The sequence below is a fragment of the Propithecus coquereli genome, unplaced genomic scaffold, assembly GCF_000956105.1.
Source record: "Propithecus coquereli isolate 6110/MARCELLA unplaced genomic scaffold, Pcoq_1.0 Scaffold39, whole genome shotgun sequence".
Classification (NCBI taxonomy): domain Eukaryota; kingdom Metazoa; phylum Chordata; class Mammalia; order Primates; family Indriidae; genus Propithecus; species Propithecus coquereli.
In genome coordinates, this window is record NW_012149618.1 from 8,255,248 (window position 1) to 8,275,071 (window position 19,824).

Consider the following 19,824-nt stretch of genomic DNA (forward strand, 5'->3'; position numbering starts at 1 on the left):
ATTTAATCATGTTATATTCTGTGAGTGATTTTACAGTTATTGATGGCATTGGGAGGGGTGTGTTTGGCCCCAGATGACCACCTATTTTAAATTAAATGACATGGTAGCAGCCACTCCTGCTGAGCTCAGCCTTAGAGAACCTCAAGCTTTCAGGGGAATTGGTTAGACAGGGGCTGAGTACTTGACATAAAGGCGTTAAACTCCTGACTGAAACCATGAGATTTTGCACACAGCCTTTGTGCTGTGCTCAAACTGTCTATCTGCTTGGTGGTTACTTTAGAGTAGATGAGAAAGACAAGTGAGCGGGAACGGTTTTGAGAAAGCCCGTGTGGCTTGACAGTGTGAATTAGAGGGAGGAGAAAGAACAATGAAAGCAGACATACACCCTTGTGTATTTCAAATGGATTTTCATAACCATCAAAACCCTGTATAGGTTATTAAATGTGTTAATGCTCGATGGGGCATGGTTTACCTATCTAGAACGTTCGAGTACGTGGAATTCTTCATTATTCCAGAAGGCTGGATAGAAAAGGCATTGAGATGTTATGCTAATATTTTCCTTTTTTGGGATTTTGGAGGAGGCTGACCCAGAGATATTTACAAGGAAAGTACAGCATTTATTTGGGTTTGGTACAACGAGCAGACACAGACTAAGACGTGTGACCTCATGCTATGTTTCTTGTGATCTGATATCTCAGTGTTATTGAATAACTTCAAAGGGCAGCTGGGAATTACTGTGAAGACACACACAGCAAAGCAATTTCTCACCTGCTGTCTCTGATCACAGAAGACGCAGTTAGACTCACATTTCTCCCCAGGACACATGCGGGTAGACATGCTGCAACTTGTTTGGAGAGAAAGGCAGGGGGCAGAGAGTCACACTGCACTGTGTGGGCTGAGGCAAGTTTTAAATATAACTAAGGGTTACTTTTTTAGAATTAAAAGCAATAGAAGCTGAGCTTCAGGGCATGGGTTACTTCCTAAAAATACAATCACTGAACTTTTAAAGAACATTAGTATCAGCTTGTCAAACTGGAATAGATTCAAAAGTGGAAGAAATCTGACACTATTTTACTATTTGGGCAAAAATGGAGAATTTACTCAATTTTGACTGTTTCAAATGATGAAAGAGTGTTTTCAGAAGACCAACCTGGTAGCCAGGGTGGAGTAGGATAACGTTGCCTAACCTGCTCACCCAGATCTTGATGTCAGTGGGCTTTCTGCAAACCTGGCGTGTACAAACAGTTCATCATTGTCTTGGTGGCAGTTTTGGCCACTTTTGGCTGATCCCACCTGCATCCTCACCCCTTCACCCTGTGGATCAAGGAGCAGGTTTTAACTGTCTTCAATTCTCACTGGCTTTTTCTGTTGGATTATTTTTTTTAAAAATTATTTTGATTATGAACAATTGAAAAGTACACAAAAAAACCAATAGTGAATACCTATGTCTCTACTACACACAGTTAATACATTAATATCTACTTATTGTCATATTTGCTACCCAACTCTTTTTTTTAAGAAAAATATATTCCAATAAAGTGAAGTATTGTTCCACTTCCTTCCCAGAGGTCATGAACTTAGTCATGAACTTTGTGTCACTCCGGTACATATTTTTATACTTTTGTTCATTTCATATGTATCCATAAAAGCAAGTAGTATTGTTTTAAAATTTATAGGGACTGTTACTATAATATGAACATATAAAGGGCAGTAATATGAAGTAGCATCCTGTAATTTGCTTTCTTCAGCCAGTGTTATTTTTAAGATCCATCCATGTTGCTAGGTGCAGATGTACATCATAATTTTAACCGCTATCTAGTATTCCATTGTATGAACATACCATAGTTTATTCATTAATTCATCTATCAATGCCAATATTTTGCTGCTATAATTACTGTACAGTGAATATTTATGTATATGCCTCCTTGAACATATGACAGCTTAGAAGTGAAATTGCTGAGTATTAGGGTTTTCACATTATAACCATAGTAGATATTGCCAAATTGCCTTTCATAGAGGTGGGTATAAAATATGTCCCCACCAGTAGTAAATATGAGTTCTCATTTTCCTATGTCTTTGCCAGTCTGTTTCCAAGATTCCTTACTGGGGTGGTGGTAACAGACTTTTTGCTGGTCTCTTGAAGGTGGAATTGCATCTTGATGTTTTGATTTGCAGTTCTCTGATAATTGAAGAATTTGAGTATCTGTTCCTGTTTGTTTGCCACTCAAATTTCATCATCTGTAAATGGCTGGTTCATAGGCTCTTTTCATTTTTTCTTTGTTTGTTGTTTTCCTACTTGTAGGAATTCTTGATATATTTGGTTACTAATCCTTCATTAAATATGTTGCAAGTATTTTCTCTTTGTCATTTGTCTTTCAATTTTGTGTATGATGGCTTTTAAGTTTCTATACAGTCAAGTTTATCAGTCCTTTTTGAGTTTCACATTTGAGAAATTCTTCTTACCCCAAATCATGAAGATATTTTCTCATATTTTCTTTTAAGGATCTGGAACATATATTCTTGTGTGAAGCACAATCTAATTGTCATTCTTTTCACAATTCTTTTAATTTGTTAATTCTTTTAGATGGATGGCTATTTCTTTTCCAACGCAATTTATTAAGTACATTGTTTCCCTATAGATTTGCTATATTTTCTCCACCACTTTCCAAGGCTCCATTTATATTTGAATCTGTTTCCAAGATTCCTATTAAATTTCATTGCTCTGTTTTTCTATCTCTGAACCAGCACCACGTTGTCTTAATTATTTGAACCTTATAAACCTTAATATCTAGTAATGCAGATCTCCCCTCAGTCTTCTTTTTTAGCATTGTTTTGACCATTCTTGGCCTTCGAATATGTCGGTATTAATTTTGGGATTGGATTGTCAATTTGTAAAATGATTAAGATTTTAATCGGAATGGCAATGAATCTATGGAAAGATTGGAGAGAATTATATCTATCTAAATTAAATCTTATAATCCATGCATATGGGGTATATCTTGATATCCAGGCCCCCCCCTCATTTTGCTTTTTAAATGCTTTGTAACTTCCTTCAAAAGTCTTACATATCTTTTGTTAGATATTTGATAGGTATCTTATAATTAGTGTTGCTATTATGAATGGTATCTTCTTTTCATTACATTTGTGTCAATCCATATTGCACATTACAGGAATAATGTCTATTTTTCTAGGCTGATTCACTAGATAAGAACCTTGCTGACCTTTCTATTTTTTGTATTATCTACAAAGACAATTAGGTAAACTACAAATAATGATACATTTGTTTCTTCTGTTCTAGTATTTGTACCTTTTATTTCTTGTTCTTGTTTGTCACCTGGGACCTACAGTGCAACATTAACTATTAGAGGTTATTGTGGACATTTAGACTCTTTTCCAACTTTGGTAGAAATACATTCTACAATTTCCTTATAATATTTACTGTAGGTTTTGATATGCTGTTTGTTGTGGGATTTGCTATAGATACTGTTTACCAGAATAAGGAAATCCCTTTGTAGTCCTAGTTAGCTAACAGGTTTTGTTTATTATCATGAATAAGTGATACATTTTATTGGAAGCTTTTCTGTACCCATTGAGATAAATTCTCATTTTAATTTTAATGAGGAATTACATTGACAGATTTATTAACATTAGAGCCATCCTCATATTTATGGAATTAATTCTACTTTTTTGTTTTTGAAATATGGATGTATTTGATTTATTAATATTTTGGTATTTTGCATCTATATTCATAACTGTAATTTGTTTCTTTTGGGTACGTTCCTGTCTGATTTTGATATCGAGGTTATACTATCCTTTCCAAAGCAGTTTAATTCTGGAGTCTCTACTGAATATTCTGATTCTAGCAGCTCAGAACTGGAACAGCATCCTAGGAGAGCGCTGGGAATTTGCACCTTACAGGTAGTTGTCTTTTGTCTGGCCTCACCCTAGGCCTGTGCAGATTAGTATCGGGCAAAGATTCATGGGGACCCCTGTGCAGATTTCTGAGTTGTCTCTGTGTGCAGGTCTCTTCTCTCTAGTTCTCTGCCCTGCAGATTCCAGCTGCTCCAGCCTCCTGAGGCAGGTCTCTGTCTCCCCAGCTGGGCAAAACCACTCAGGCTCTGCTTGTTTTCCTCCCTGTGCCGTGGTCCACAGAGTGCTTTCTGCAGAAGGTTTAGGGATTGCAGGGCTCGCCTCATTTGATTCCCTTCTCTTGGGAAGCACAGTCTTGTGCTGCCAGTGTTCCAGTGTCCAAAAACAGATTTATTTCTTACATCCAGCCCTCCAGTTATTTATGGCAAGGACGCTTGTTTGGTCACAGTTATTCCTTCATGACCAGCAGAAGAAATTATCATTTTAACGTAAACTTTTTTTTAATCATTGTGTTTGGAATGGAGGAGGGTAGAGGGCTAATTCACTATGCTTTTTTGAGCAGGAGTTCATTTATAGGATTGTCTATTTTATCAATTGTTAGATTTTTTCCTAGATCCTTCCTTTCTAGATCCTTTCCACAAACTGGATATTTCCCAGAAGCTCTTTTTTTTTTCCTGCTGCACCTGAACTTCTTAGGCTCAACCCCCTTAATGTACGTTTGTATGGGAAGTTCAGTAACTCATCACAGCTCCCACCAGCCCATTGTGATGTTTTCTCTTTGTCCTTGACTAGTCTGTTTCACTGTCACTACCGTTCAGAGTTCTTCTAGAACATATTGGATCTGGCTTCAGAAACTGTTTCTATGAGTAACTGTAACATCCTGTTAAGTGTTACTACAGACCTTGTGAATTTGCAGAGTATATTTGAACATTAATTTTGATGGAGAAACATCTGCTGTTTGGTGGAATAACTTGCAAACCAAGTCTGGAGGTGTAGCCATTATCAAGCAATGGATTAAGAGCCAATTGACTGTCTTTCCTTCGTAGATGTCCTTAAATCCCAGCATCCTTTGGAAAGTAGTGGCTCTAAACATTTATGTCAGCCAGTCAACCAAGATGAAGTGCAAACTCCTGACCCAGGGTACAGAAAGTTCTGCATAAGCTCCTTAACCAACCTCCCATTTTATAATCTAGTTGGCAATTAGGAGATAACTCTGTAAACAGATGACTAATAATATGTGAGCCTAATAATACATGACAGCACGTGTGAAATGTGAAGTGGATGATTAAAGTGGGAAGGGAGCCGGGTGGCACAAAGATCACGGTAGGGCGGGCAGGCACGTGGGAGAGACTTCACCAAGAAGGAAGAACTCGAACTCGAACGACAGGGGTTGCCGATGCGGTTGATGGGTTGTGGGGCCTGTGTTTCTGGACGGGGCACCCTGTGTGCAGAGGCAAGGAGGTGGGACTCCCAGAGGACTGGTGAGCTTCTGCAGGGATGGACCAGTGGGAAACAAGGGTGGGAAGGGGGGTTTGGGCCAGATGTAGATGGTCTTGAAATTTTCCCATGGGCAGCTAAAATGTGTTGAAAGTTTTTGAATGAAGGAGAAAAAAAAATGATTCAAAAGCAGCATTTTAGGAAGACTAGTTTGTCAGCAAGTCTGGATTAGGATTTTGTTCCCTAACTTACTGCTTCTCAGACTTGGCTGCGCATTGCAATCACCTGGGGAGTTAAACTACTGCAGCCTGGGGCCCTCCCCCAGAGATCCTAATTTAATCCGTCTGGAGTTCGGCCTGGGTTTCAGGAGTTTTAAAAGCTCCCTGGGTGATGCTAATGTGCAGCCAAGCCTGAGAACTACTGCCCAACCCACTGATAAGATCGCGATGTGGCCTCTGCTGGTTGTGTTGAACCCCAGCCCAGTGCCTGGCCGGCAAATGCCGAACCAACTGGTGGAAAAAAGCCCATTTTGACAGTATGTCTGTGACTTTGTTTTTAATATTCCACGCAGTCCAACACCTCAGTTATAATAGTTTTCTCATAAATGCCGACAAATTTTTTGCATTGGCCATGGGGTAGATGGTGACAAGTATGGTTTCGGAAATGCATAGACATGGAAAACGCACCCTCTTTTGCATTAAAAATATAAGGGCAAGATAAGACAAATACTTTTTTCATGGCCAAGAATTCAGCAAAATAAAAGCAATTATGTGAACATTGCGTATATAAAAATATAAATCCTCAAAAACTTATGGGTGGAAGACTGTCAATTTCCAAATGCTGTCAGTGGTTCTCAAACTTGAGGGTGCATCAGAATCACCTGGAGGGCAGTCACACTTTGCTGGGTTCCAGTTTCAGATTTAGCAGGCCCGGGGCAGCCCAGGAATGTGTATTTCTAGGGTGTTTCCAGGTGACACTGCTGTTGTTGGTCTGGGTACCATGCTTTGAGAACCATTACTAACTGCATGGGGTCCAAATATTACAGGAAAAATGGCTTGATAAAAATGTGATCCAAGGACATGAGTTTTGCTTTTTCATGTCACATGAAGGGCTTGTCTTGGCATTTAGGGAATCTGTCCCCTGCCCCACTTCAAGCCAATCTCTCTTCATCTGTATGCTCCAGGGGCTCCTGCCTGAGCCTGGATAGGGTAGGTAGAAGAGAAAATTGTCTTCTGATTCTCCTTACTGTCCTTTTAAAATTTAAATTTATTTGTATAATATATTGGCCATACTATTATATAACTTGTTCTTTTTCTTCCAGTAAAAAATTTGTGAGTTCAAAGTATTTTTTTCCTTTTGTTATTCTCTGCCTCCCCTGCCCACCTACCACATGCAAAATTTTAAGAGTTAAATATAATTGCTACCCGTTTACGTTTCCAGACCATCCATGGATGGATTAGACAGGTCCCTGTGGCATGTTCTCAGTGGTATGTTGGACATCAGTCTTTGGCCTCCGCATAGGTGCCAGCTTTTGCAAGCTGCTCAGCGCAGCCTTCCTGTGGATGAGAAGACATTTGCGGTACACCTTAGGAGGGAGGAGAAGCGGAAATCATTCTCAGATGTTAAACTGCAACATGTTTCTAATTGAAAGCATGAAGAGAATGTATACATGAAAGTGCCTGGGGGGTGATCTCTGGCAGAGGCACAGCTTTGAGAGCCCAGTCCAGCCCTTGCTGTGCTTCTGTTCTCTTGGGTGGAGCCCATTCCCATTCCTGTGACATTCCATAAATAACCGTGGCTGAGCAAGGTATCTCACGTCCAAAGTTTGCTCAGTCAGTCAGAAAGACTCTGATAAATTAGAATCACGAATTCCAGAAGCATATAGCTATTGAATTTGAATTCGAGAAGCAAAATATGGGAACAGCCCTTGGGGACCATTTTAAGACAAGTAGCTGCTGCTCTTCTCCTGACCCCAAACACACACAGGTGCAGAGGCCAAGGTTAAGTGACTACAAGGTCACCTAGGGAGCTGGCTCAATTTTCTTTCTTTCTTTCTTTCATCCTTCCCAACTTTTTGAAAATTTTGCCAACCTGGTATTCTAATACTCAAGGGCCATTTTTTAAATCATTTGCTATAGCCGGTAGGAATAATATCGTAGAAAGATGGGAGAAGTATCTTATCTCTTTTATAGAAAATCAGTATGTTTCAGAGCTGTTAGGTCTTGGTCATTTGGCTCTTAATAACTAAGTCTCCTGAGCTTCATTTTGTAATTGTTTTGTGGACTGAATCTTGCATTGAATTTTGTGGGAGATGTGGCAATGTGATCTGCCCCAGGACAAGCGTTTAAGTCCAAGGTGGACTGATAGCAAAGGGGCAGCATGATAAATATATTTGAACAAATAAAGAAGGGACTGAGGGAATATGCCCATAGGCCTATGATAAAACCTGATAAAACTTAAGTCAGTAACATCTAAACTCCCAAGAGACCTTGCCTATCATAAAATCCACTTACCTTAGCCCTGGCCCCCAGCCCTGCTAAGTCTAAAACTCTGCTTGGTCAGAAGTGTGGTGATGCAAATTATAGACATCCTAGCAAATAGGAGTTGAAGTCGTTTCTTTTTGGGTGCCTTTCATTATAAGATTAGGGATGGTGTACAGTGCACTGGAGTTTGTACCAACTAGCAGGTGTATATTAGATGACTCTCAACCTTTCTGCCCTTGGTTTTTTCATATGTCAAGGCATGGATTGGACTAAATTTCTAAAACAGTGTCTCCATGCTCTGACAGCCTATACAAGGTGAAGTCTGCAGTAGAACGCTTTTAGGGATTGGGCTTTTGTTATTTGCCAAGTTGTAGCAAAATATTTAAGCTTACAGATTTAAAATTAACTTAAATTTAAACTTAAGCCATGGAACACATCTTAAAAATAATACAGAGCATTTTCTTAAGATTTTTCCTGTTTTCTGATGCATTTCAGGGAGGTTACTATAGTAAAGAGGTAAAGAATGGTGGCTTTGGAGCTAGCTCAAATCCCAGCTCTTCAATTCTAATAATTGTGTGACCTTTGGCAAATTACTTAACCTCTGTGTCTGTTTTCTCGTCTATAAAATGGGCAAAATAAAATATCTATTAAAATGGTTGCTAGGGGATTAAATTTGTTGATATACATTAGAATAATGTCTGTCACATAGGAAGCCATTAATAAATATTCGCCACCATTATCATCATCGTGATGAGTGTTTTAAGTGTGGTTTTATTTTATTGGAGAATAATCTGATGCTACCGTTAACCCTTTGGAAGAATTAGAAAGTCTACAATGCTTTTCTTCAAAGCTGTGTCTTCTGTTGTCTCTGCAGCAAGCTGTGTTCCACCGTGCCAGAATGGAGGGATGTGTCTCCGGCCTCAACTCTGTGTGTGTAAACCGGGCACCAAGGGCAAAGCCTGTGAGACAACAGCTGCCCAGGATACCTCGTCGCCAGTCTTTGTAGGGCAGAATCCTGGGGCTGCCTCCTCCTGGGTCCCTCCTGAGCAAGCAGCAAAGCACACTTCATCTAAGAAGGCAGACACTCTACCAAGAGTCAGTCCTGTGGCCCAGATGACCTTGACCCTCAAGCCGAAGCCTTCGGTTGGACTCTCCCAGCAGATACATCCTCAGTGAGTGTTTTGAACTTGCCTCTGGTTAAGGGGCATCTTAATTGCTTTCTTGGATGCATCGCTTTAAGTCATTCCCCTTTTCCTGCACAATTTGCAGAAATCATTTGGATAATAATGTGTTTCTTTTCCTTAAGGTTTTACATGTTAGGTTTACATATCAAGTCTCTTAAAAATATTTGATATTTGCGTTTAGCCTCTGCATGGAAAATTTACTGTAAGTATAAACCATAGCAATAGTGAGGGTTATAGGGATCAAGTTTGGGAGGGAATGATGAAGATAGTAATGAAGTTGTGAGTTTAAAAATTCTTTGTTTTTTTTTGCGGGGGATGTGCTTTAGAGTTTTGAAATAATTTTAAAGAGAGAAACAGTGAATGTGATTTTTAAAAGATACATGGAAAAGATAGGAACTCAGCTTTGCACAAAGAAGGTATTCAAATGAAAGCGAGTCCATGGAAAGAGATAATTTCTCAACCTCAGTAGCAGGTTAAGTGTATCTTCTGTTAACACCATGTTTATCTTCCAGTTGCCATGCGGGCCCATTTTTGGTGAATGAGCTTGTTTTCTATTTATGGGTACATGAGTTTTTTTCCTTAGTGTTAGGAAGTAGGTGCTATTCTGAACAAAATGAGAACTTATGGATCAGAAAGATTACCCCTGTCCTCCTCTGAGTTGTATTAGAAGGAGCCCTTCAGCTGTACTGGGTCCTTACGCAAATTGTCTCCTCTTAATTAGCTATTCTGTATGGATGCTAAGATACAGAATTTACTGCAACTATCACTTGTCATTTGTTTAGGAATGTAAAATACAGGAAGTTCCTAACTTAAAAATGGGCTTGACCAGCAGTTCATTTGTAAGTCACTTGCTTGGAATTTTAGAATGCTCTTTCCCTCCATAGAGATAGCTTCCACATGGTGATGAGTACCCAGTCAGCCCACAGAAGTTATTTAATCTGTTACTATAGATGAAATTATCCTAATTTATACTTCTCTTTAAATAGGCCACCTACTATTTCTGCTGAGTGGGGTGTTTGTAACTTTTCCTTTCTCTTCCCTCCTTAATCCTCTTTTCTTTTTCCTATTTTTCTTCATTTTTCTCTTGTTTCTTCTTATAATACTTCAGTTCTACCATGATAATAGATTTGGGGGTTAGTTTGAAGTCTAACCACTTTGCATTTCTGTTGGAAAACACATCCTGCAGCTCTCAGCAGGAAGGAATGGTAGGTATCATGAATACTTAGTAAAGGCTTATTGTATGCCAGGTACTGTTTTACATGCTTTGTATGTATAATTAATTTACAACTCACAATGACCGTATAAGGTAGGTGTCATTATTAACCCCATTTTACAGATGAGAAAACTGAGGTACAGAGTGGTTAAGTAATTTGTTCAAGATCACACAGTTAAGTGACAGTTTTAGAATTTAAGCGGAGATAGGTTCCAGCATCCATGTCCTAAAGGAAAGTATTGGCAAACATTTTCTGTAAAGTTCCGGATAGTAAATATTTTTAGCTTTGTAGGACATATGGTTTCCATTGCAGCTACTCAGTTCTGCCTTTGTAGCACAAAAGCAGCCATAGACAATACCTAAATGAATGAGCATGACTGTGTTCCAATAAAACTTTATTTATGGGCATTGAAATCTGAATTTCATATAAATTCACAGGTCATGAAATAGTCTTTTTTTGATTTTTTTTTTTTTTGTCAAGCATTAAAAAAGAGAAAAATCATCCTTAACTTGTGGGCTGTACAAAAACAGGCTGTGGGCCAGATTTGGTTAGTTTGCTAAAACCCTTCTCTAAAGGATAGTAGTGCTTTTTTTTTTTTTTTTTTTGGTGCCAGAACATGAATGTAACTATGTGTCCTTGGAGTGATACAAAGCTTTGATTATATCATAGCTAGACATCTCCCTTCCAGCGTTGTTCTGGATCTTAAAAACAAAGAAGAATTCTGCATTGAACTGTGCTTTGGTGATCAAGAGTCAGATTACTGTGCAGTGCAATTATTTTTTTCTAGCATTATTACTTACATAAACTGTGAAGTAATTTACAAGCAACATTATTCATCTTGAATATCACCATCCACTGTTAGAATTTGACCCTCTAGGATGTGTATATATGGATTGTTAGTAAGAACCATATGTCGGATGTCAGATAAAGGAACAGTTTTTTTTCCCTTTCTTCTTTTGGTAGCAGCAGTATAATTAGACAAGAATGTTGTGAGTCAAAGAGGAGGCTAAGGTTTCAGCTCTGACTTGGCTTTGGTAAAATAAAGTTGTTGGGTAATTTGCTTCGGAGACTTCATCTGCTGAATGAAGATGCTTTTTATGTTCGCATTTGTTACAGGCATGTGTATATGGGCGTGCCGACCGCGTGCTTTGGGGTAAGGAGAAGAGATGGTCTAGGATGCTATCACTTCTGATCTTTACTTAAGAAACGATTATAGATTGCCCCATGATCTGGTTAGGGGAGGGAGGATTAAGATGTATAGGAGGGTCCACTGGCTTCTGGAAGTGGATCAGAAGTCACTGGCTTCTCCCAGAGTGAGTGATCCCAGACTAGGGAGAGCAAGGAGAAAGCCACAGTGCCTTTTTAGTCTGTGGTCTCGAAGGTGACACACCTTTGCTCTCACCTTATTCTCCTCATTAGAAGCGAGTCACTAAGTCTAGTCCTCACTCAGTGGAGGTAAGCTATGCTGTTTGAAGGGAGAAATATATCAAGGACTTTGTGGACATTTAAAAATGACCACATTTAGGACATGATTTGATTGGAACTTGATAAAGATGAAGACTAGTGCAAATATAAGGTAATATGAGGCTTTAAAATATAAAGTTGAAAACCAGGCTAATGGTTTCAACCAAAAAATCCTAAAAAAAAAAAAAACCCACGAAACAAAATAGAAAAAAAAAAAAAAGCAATGGAGAAAGGACTTATAGTTTAAAAAAGGCTTAAGAAACACATTAACTAATCACAGTATTTGGATTATCTTTCTATCCTGATTTTAAAAAAAACGAAAAAATAAAAATAACAATGATGAATTATAGGACAAGCATGAACATGCTAACATTGATAGAAAATTGATGATATAAAAGGATGGTTGTTGATTTTTGAGGGCTGTGATGGTGGCCTTGTAGTTATGTTTGTAAGGAGGAAAATCATACTAAAGTATTTACAGATGAAATTTTATGATGTCTGAGATTTGATTCAAAGTAACCCGGTGGGGTGGGGTACAGAGGTAACAAGGGTGGTTATGGACTGGTAATTATTCAACCTGTGTAAGGGGTACAAGGGGCTTTCTTACAGAATTCTCTGTTTATATTTTTGAAATTTTCTGTTTTAAAGCATAATAATAAAAAAAGGTTCAAGTACGAGAATGCCACAATTTGTCCTTTGGAAGGTTAATCTGGCTGTAGTATCTAAAATGGATTAGGATCAGTGGTAATTGCAGGCTGGCTGTCTAACAGGTGTAGTAGTGATGGAATGGAGAGGAAGGAAGTGAACTCAGGAGTGACTGGAAATGAAAACCCTTGGCACCTGGTTGAATGTGGAAGGCAAGGCGAGAGAGAATCAGGTACGGTCCAGGCTTGCGACGGTGGGAGAGAAGGAGGATGTGGGGGTCTTTCCATCCTGCCATTTTTTGAGGATTGCTTTAGTAAGATCATGGATCTCCAAGGTCTTTGAAGGTGTCTGATGCTTGGTAAATAGATGGTCTCTGACAAAGCTTTATGGTTTCATAGCTAAGCTCATCCTCTGTACCCCATTAGGGACTAAAAGCAAGTGGGTATCGGTAGTACATGGCTGGCCACTTGGTCAGGTATTGGTTTGGAAAGTCTTTGGCCAGGGTATTCTGGCAGTAGTCATTGTTGTAGTTGGTAATTTCATTCATGCTTTTCACTGAAGTTTATGATTATGGTGTTACTTTTTCCAGTTTTATGGGCCACATCATGGGTACTCCATGAGCTGATGAAAAGATCAAATGATGCCTCTTCTTGTATACAAATTTTCACAGCCGTTTTTCAGATTCCTTGAACTTTTACACCCCTTTATAATACTGGGTTCCTTAGAAACTCCATATTAAAACTTGAGGCCATGATCATAATTGCATCATTTGGATGTTATTCAAATGTTGCTGTCAATGTGTTCATCCAAGAATTGCCACTGTTGGATTGTAGGTGCATTCCAGGGGTCGGTCTGTGGTTCTATTTGTAAAAAGGTGTTAATGCTTATAAGTTATGGCTGGAAGGATCGACAAAGGAGAAAATTCAAAACCATTCAGCTTTCTAGAGTTGTTTTTTCATCACCTGTCAGTATCATTATTCACATATGCATTGAAGTTCTCCATAAAAGTTTGTTTTCCACTCTCAGTGCTGTTAAATGAAGCTGTCTAGACTTGTGTAAAAGGCCCATTTTTTTTTTCATCACTTCTCTGCCTTTGGCTAAGATCAAGTGTAGTATCTGTTCTTATCAGTTTAAAATGCTCATTTTTATCCTTGTTAATTGTGATGGGTGTTGTAGGCACTGACCATGGGGACACGAGGCAGAGGTACATAAGGGACATTCTTTAGCTGCTAATGTCTTTTGGTTGTTTAGAGAATGCTGGTACAATGACCACTGCTTCATCGGATGGGACCTGTTATCTGTGCTGTATGAGAGGGAAGCACTTCTGCAGGAGACAGTGTACCCAGTGCCCTCTCTTTGAGCTTGAGAAGGAAGTCTGGTTTTACTCAGGATATGGATGTCGGATCTGTCTAGAGAGCTCACACGTACCCAGTCTTTTTTTCTTCCCTGGCGATGGCTGTTTTCATCATCTTATGGTGTCCTGATGTTACAGAGAATGTTGGTTAGTTTCTTCAGAAAAACTAGTTTTTTTCCTGTCTCAAACCATTTAAGAGGACCGAATTTATCTAATGGCATTGATTATTCCTCTTTTCTGTCATCTTTTTTAGACATGTGGTGGAGATAAAAGTTCTTTTAAAAAACAGGAGTAATTCAAACGTGTTCTTTATTTACCAAGTGAGTTTATAGCATGCCAGATATTTTCTAAATATAGAGAAGGCTCTTTAAAATTTACATTGAGATGATGGGTTCTCCTTTCAAAGGTCTTGAGACATGAATACTTCACATTTATCATGGGTCAGGAAGCAGTGCTGAGTGACATTTGTGCCAGGAAGGAGAAGAGAGTGCTACACTGTCATTAATCTCTGCCCACTTCTTATCTTCCTGTCGCTATGTTTGTGAGTCTTCAAAAAAGGATGGAAGAAAGAACCTGTGGAATGTTCCTTGAAGTATTCTGCCCTCCTAATTAACAACAACAAAAACAGCAAAATGTAAACTCATTCCCTTTATTTGGACTTTCTCATTTTTTTTTTTCCCGTGAAAGTAAAAAAGCCCATCATAAAGCTGCACCAACAGTTAAAACTTTAGGGAGAGGTTTCAGGCTTTTTATAGCATTGGTAGTTGATATTGGGACCTTGACTGAACTTATTAAAGCAGCACTCAAATGAGCACTCAGTACTCGAACGGACAGTTTCCCCAAATGATCTCTCAGACTATAAGGGAGGACCTTGCTCAGTGTTGACCCCCCACCTTGACCCCACTGACCTCCCAGGTTTCTCTTATGTGCATCCCTGTGCTTACCATTATCATAATGTTTACTGTGGCAGTTTTTAATCTCTGTTTCCATAGAGGTACGTGGAAGGGCTTCAATAAATGTGTCCTTTACATATTTTTTTTGAGTTTTGCCTGGAGAAAGTAAGTATTAATAATATCTAAATCCTTGTCTGTGGATTGTGCCGTGAATACTTATGTTGTAGGAGTTACCATTTTCTCTTGGAATAACACCATTTGCCTTTGTAAAGCCCTGAACATTTTGCAGAGTACTTTGCATTCCTTATTGTATTTGATCTGCCCAACAAATCTGTGAGGGAGATGAAGGTTTTGATCCCGACTTTATGATGTGGAAAAAAAGGCAAAGTGTTAGAATGTCGAAGAAAAGGAACTCACTCCAAGGCTTATAGTGCTCGTTTCATGATGCCTTAGGGATGGGATGAGAAATAAAAATTTGAACCAATGACTGATGTTATCATTTTATGTACATTTAAACTTTTTAAAAACTGAAGTTAAATTGAAATTACATGCAGAAAAGTATAAAGATCATAAGCACACACAGCCTAATGATTATTCCATAGTGACATCACACTCACGTAAGTACCATCCACATTAAAGAATAGAACTTTTCCAGCATTACAAAGCCCCCTTGTTCTTAGATGCTACCCACCTCCTCCTCCTCGGAGGGAGCTGCTATCTTGATTTTTAACACTAGTTCTGCTATATACATAAGTGATACAGTGTGTATTTTTTCACTCAGTATTATGTCTGAGATTCATCTATGTAGTCATGTGGCTGTAGTTTGTTCATTTACATTGCCAAAGATTATTCTGTCCTATGAATATACCACAATTTATTATTTATTCTGCTTTTGATGGATGTTTGGATTTTTAAAATTTTTGCCTCTATTTGTCCCCAGCTTTATTGAAGTATAATTGACAAATAAAAATTGCATGTATTTACAGTGTACAATGTGATGGTCTGATATATGTATACTTTATAAAATCATTATCACAATCAAGCTGATTAACATATCTATCACACATAGTTACCATTTTGTTTTTGTTTGTGGTGAGAATATTTAAGATCTACTCTCTTAGCAAATCTCAGGTATACAATACAGTGTTATTAACTGTAGTTAATCTTCATAGCTTATTTGTCCTCCATAACTGAACTTCTGTATCCTTTGACCAAGTTTTGGCTCATATGAATACTGCTGTGTAGGTATGTATATGTGGGAATTCCAGAAGAAGGCTTTTTTGAAATTGTAAAACCAAGCTTAACTGGACATAGCAATGTTAAAATGTTTGAGGACTTCATAATCCATGAAAATTGTGTGAAGTTTGGTGATATTGCTAACTGTTGATCTGACCTATTTTGTCGTTTGAGAAAACAGGCACATACATGGGGAAAATGGTGAGGTGAGATAGTGTTTTCAGGAACTGGAAGGAAGGAACTCTTAATTTTTTCCTCCTGGGAGAGACTTTTAAAGAAGAGTAGACTTTGGTATGGAGGTGAGAGAGACAAGGACAGAGTAGGGGAGGTCACTTGTGTAATGTCTGCACGCTCCTGGGTCTGGTGGAAACCCAAAGTTTGCAACCAAAAAGAGGGGGTACAGGGATAGAGTTTGCTCCCTAGTTGAATTGCTGGAAATCAGGATAGTGTTTTGTTGCTATGCCATCATAATAGCTAATACTTGCTGAGTGCTTTATTCTGTGCCAGAAAGTATTCTAACGTTTTTTGGGTTTTATTTCATTTAATCCTCTCAAAACAATGTGAAATGGATACTATTATTATTCCCATTTTACATGCTGAGGCAACTGAGGTGCAGAGGGTTTAAAGAATTTGCCTAAATTCACTCAGCTGGTAAGCGTAGCTCCAGGATTCAAATTTTGGCAGTCTGTAAAGTGAACCTCTAAACTATATTGCCTTTAAAAAATTTTTAACATTTGAATATTCTTTGCATTCCATAGATATTGCCATGAATCCCTCCAAAGGTGCCTCTGGGGTTGCACTAAATCCTCTTTCCTTGTTTCCCTTGGCGTGAGAGTTTGTTTCTGTTTGAGCAAAGTGTAGACTAAATTTTAAGACTAAGTTTTTATAGCAGTTCCCTGCCCCAGAGTTGCCTGGGATCAGAATAAAGAGCCTAAATGGCGTGAGTCTTGTGTGAGAGAGGTGAGAAGTACACCTCAAATCATATAAAATATGCAGCAGGTAGGAAATAAAAAGCAAAGTTCAGTAACTTACACAGTAAATATGCATGGGGTTAGTGCATTTTCATGGAGGTTCTGGAGGTTGAATATCTTTTTTTTACCTATCTATATGTTCCTCAAATATGTTAGAGATGATCCGGCAGAAATAGCTGATCCTGTGATCCCAGAGGCAAGAACTTCTAAGTGGGAAGAATCTCTGCTTAAGCATTATGGAGGGGAGAAACCTTAGACTTGCTAATCCAGGAAAAAATGTCTGTCATTATTCAGGACTGCTATTTTTGGATAAGATGTTTATGTGGGTGTGTGTCATAGCAAGAAGAACCTGAAAGACGAGGTGGAATTCTGTACCCACTGGAGCTAGGTGGACTTTCCTATGAGTAAGGTGAGGAGGCCCTGACTGTCCCCTGTGTTCCAAGAGCTTGGGACTTTGTGAAGTACTAGAGGATTAAAGCCAAACCTGTGTCCATAACTAGAGCAATCTTTTCAAAATGTAGGTCTCATCTTGCTGTGCCCTGCCTAAGAGCCTTCACTAGCTTCTCAGTGCTCAGAGGATAAAGATCAAACTTCCCCACCCCTGTGGGATCTGACTCCTTGGTCTTCCTTTGTGCTCTTTGGTTGTTGCCATGTGGGCACAAGCAGCTCCTTGACCTTGCCCGGCTCTTTCCTGACAGAGGCCTTTGCCCATGCATTTTCTGTCTATAATCCACACCCCCCTTCCCTATTTAACACGTATGCCTTCTACTGACCCCAGTTTCCTCAGGGAAACTTCATTTCAATTTGTGTGAGTCTGCGATTTACGCTGCCTGGAACAGTGCTTACTTGGTGAATGAACACGTGAAGATATTACATGACTGCTCTGAATCCAAAAAGTCTGACCAAGCAGGAATGCAGATATTAACCCATCTTCTAGGCTGCCTCAGTTTCCCCAAAGTGATGATAAGAGACCAGTCCAAGGAGTCGCTGATCAGAGTAGGCAAAGGTTGACTCAGTCACTCCAATCCCCAACCCAGGACAATAAGTGGTTCAGCTATGGCATCCCATTCTTCATGGCACTTCTAGGTAATGAGGGGACTCACTTCTTGTATCTCTCTGGATGTTGTAAGGGTTTTTCATGGGTTAGACCGTATTTAATTCTCTGGGTCTTATGTTCTTGACCATTCAGTGCTGAGTCTTCTTGCTCCTTGCACTTCCTAGAATGCCTCTGATAGACATCAGGTATATTGACAAACAAGAGTGACAGCAAAGCCCAGGCAGCCAGTCTCCTGGGAAAATTCCTGAAAATGATGCTGTAAATCCAGTTTATGAGCTTGAAACTTCCTAGTACTCATGAGTATTAAATATTGACATGAACTTTGACACAAGTTTGGCTTGAGTGTTCGTGGAAAGCAAACAGGGACGTTCAGGCAAACTTTAATTATTTTTCACTTAAAGTTCATACAGTTCCAGAGTTATATGATTCATGGAGTTAGCTCTCACCCCAAACACAGAAGAAACATTTTATAAATATTAGTATCTTTGAATAGAATTTATCCTGGGTACTTGTCCCTTTGAAAGTTATTTGAGCGTAATGGGAAAGAGAACAAGAATTAGGTACAGCTTTATTTATTTTTTTCCAGAATTTTCAACCAGTGAAAACCATAAAGTTTTATAACTGCAAGAGTCTGCATGCCTGGCTCAGAGTCACTCAGAAAGGTGGCAGCAGAGCTGTGCCTTGAACCCAGGCTTCCTGACCTGTGTTCCATATTCTCCTTGCATCTTGTACATGTCATTGTCTCCTCTTACCAAAATATGAAAAAATACTTGGCACAGTATTTTTGAAGCCCAAAATACAAATAAAAAGTATAGAGAAGTGAAAAATTTTAGTTGTTTCATGAATTCTCAAGTAAATCACTGCTGTTTGACAAAAGTTTATTTTCAGAACAGTCACTATTCACTTAAAACGTATTCCGTTTCATGAAGAAAATGTGCCAACCTCTTCATTATAGTAAGTTACCATGTAGAACGCTGTTCCCAAATCTTCAAAAATCAGCTGGACTGTCAATCATAGATACAGAATTTATTTTTAAAAATTCTCATTTTAGGGCTTTCTTGACATAGGCATCACTTTTGTTGCTTTCAAAGCACTGCCTTTTGTTTTTTGCCTGGTTGCTGGTGTTTTGCCAAGTGCCGGTATTTGGAGATTTGATGGACAGAATCTGAAGTGAGGCATCATTCTTTCTTAATTTGTTCAAAGCCTCTTTATGCAGCAGCTAATCCTTCCTAATTATATTTCTAGGAAGGATGTTCTTAACTCAAACAGGAAGATGACAGAGACATTTTGAGAAGATTAGGATGCACTTTACTCTGAGAAAAGAAATTTGAAAGGAAATGCTCTCAAGTTCCCACTCCCCACTCCCTGGGCATGCAGGCATTTCCCCCTCCCCCTTTGTGAAGCTCTTTTCTCTCCTTTTCTGTTCCTCTTTCATTCTTGTGGTTCCCATTTATCTCCTGGCTTAAGAAAGCTATTTCAAAGGAGTAAAGAAAAAAAAATTCCTAGAAAACCCATTTCTGTGTAATGAGGCAGTCATTTCACAACTTAATTGCCCTTAATGTCTTGAAAGGTGACCTGTGAATCTTAAATAGCTGAAAAATTTAGTGTACACATTAGAAATACTTTCCCTGAGGTTGGAACACTTTGCGGGCTCCTTGATTAATTTCTTTGTTGCTATGTTGCTTTGTATTAGTGTAGTGATTTTTATGTGAAAGTAAATATATTAGTGATATATGTATATTAGATAATTTTACGTCTTTGATATTTTAGATAGAGTAGATGTGGTTTCTGTCAAATAAGACTTTGATAAATTGCAGTCTGTGAAGTCTCAGTGGTTTTGAATATTCTTATGAAGTATAATCTTATCACCTTACAGAATAATTTGAATTGTTTCTTAGATTTTTTTAGTGAGATTAAACATTTTCCACAATTTTGTAAACACTTTGTATTTTTGTGTGAATAATTTATTAACATCTTCACACCATTTTCTGTTACATGTTCTTAATGATTTTTTTT

General features: G+C 38.6%; 1 protein-coding gene across 1 annotated transcript in view; it reads left to right on the plus strand.

Moving 5' to 3' along the window:
- LTBP1 (latent transforming growth factor beta binding protein 1) overlaps positions 1-19,824 on the plus strand; it is a 482,178-nt gene that overhangs the window by 59,016 nt on the left and 403,338 nt on the right. The window contains exon 3 of the mRNA XM_012652425.1: positions 8,665-8,962. Coding sequence (XP_012507879.1) covers positions 8,665-8,962 — 298 coding nt within the window. The remainder of the gene's footprint in view (positions 1-8,664; positions 8,963-19,824) is intronic.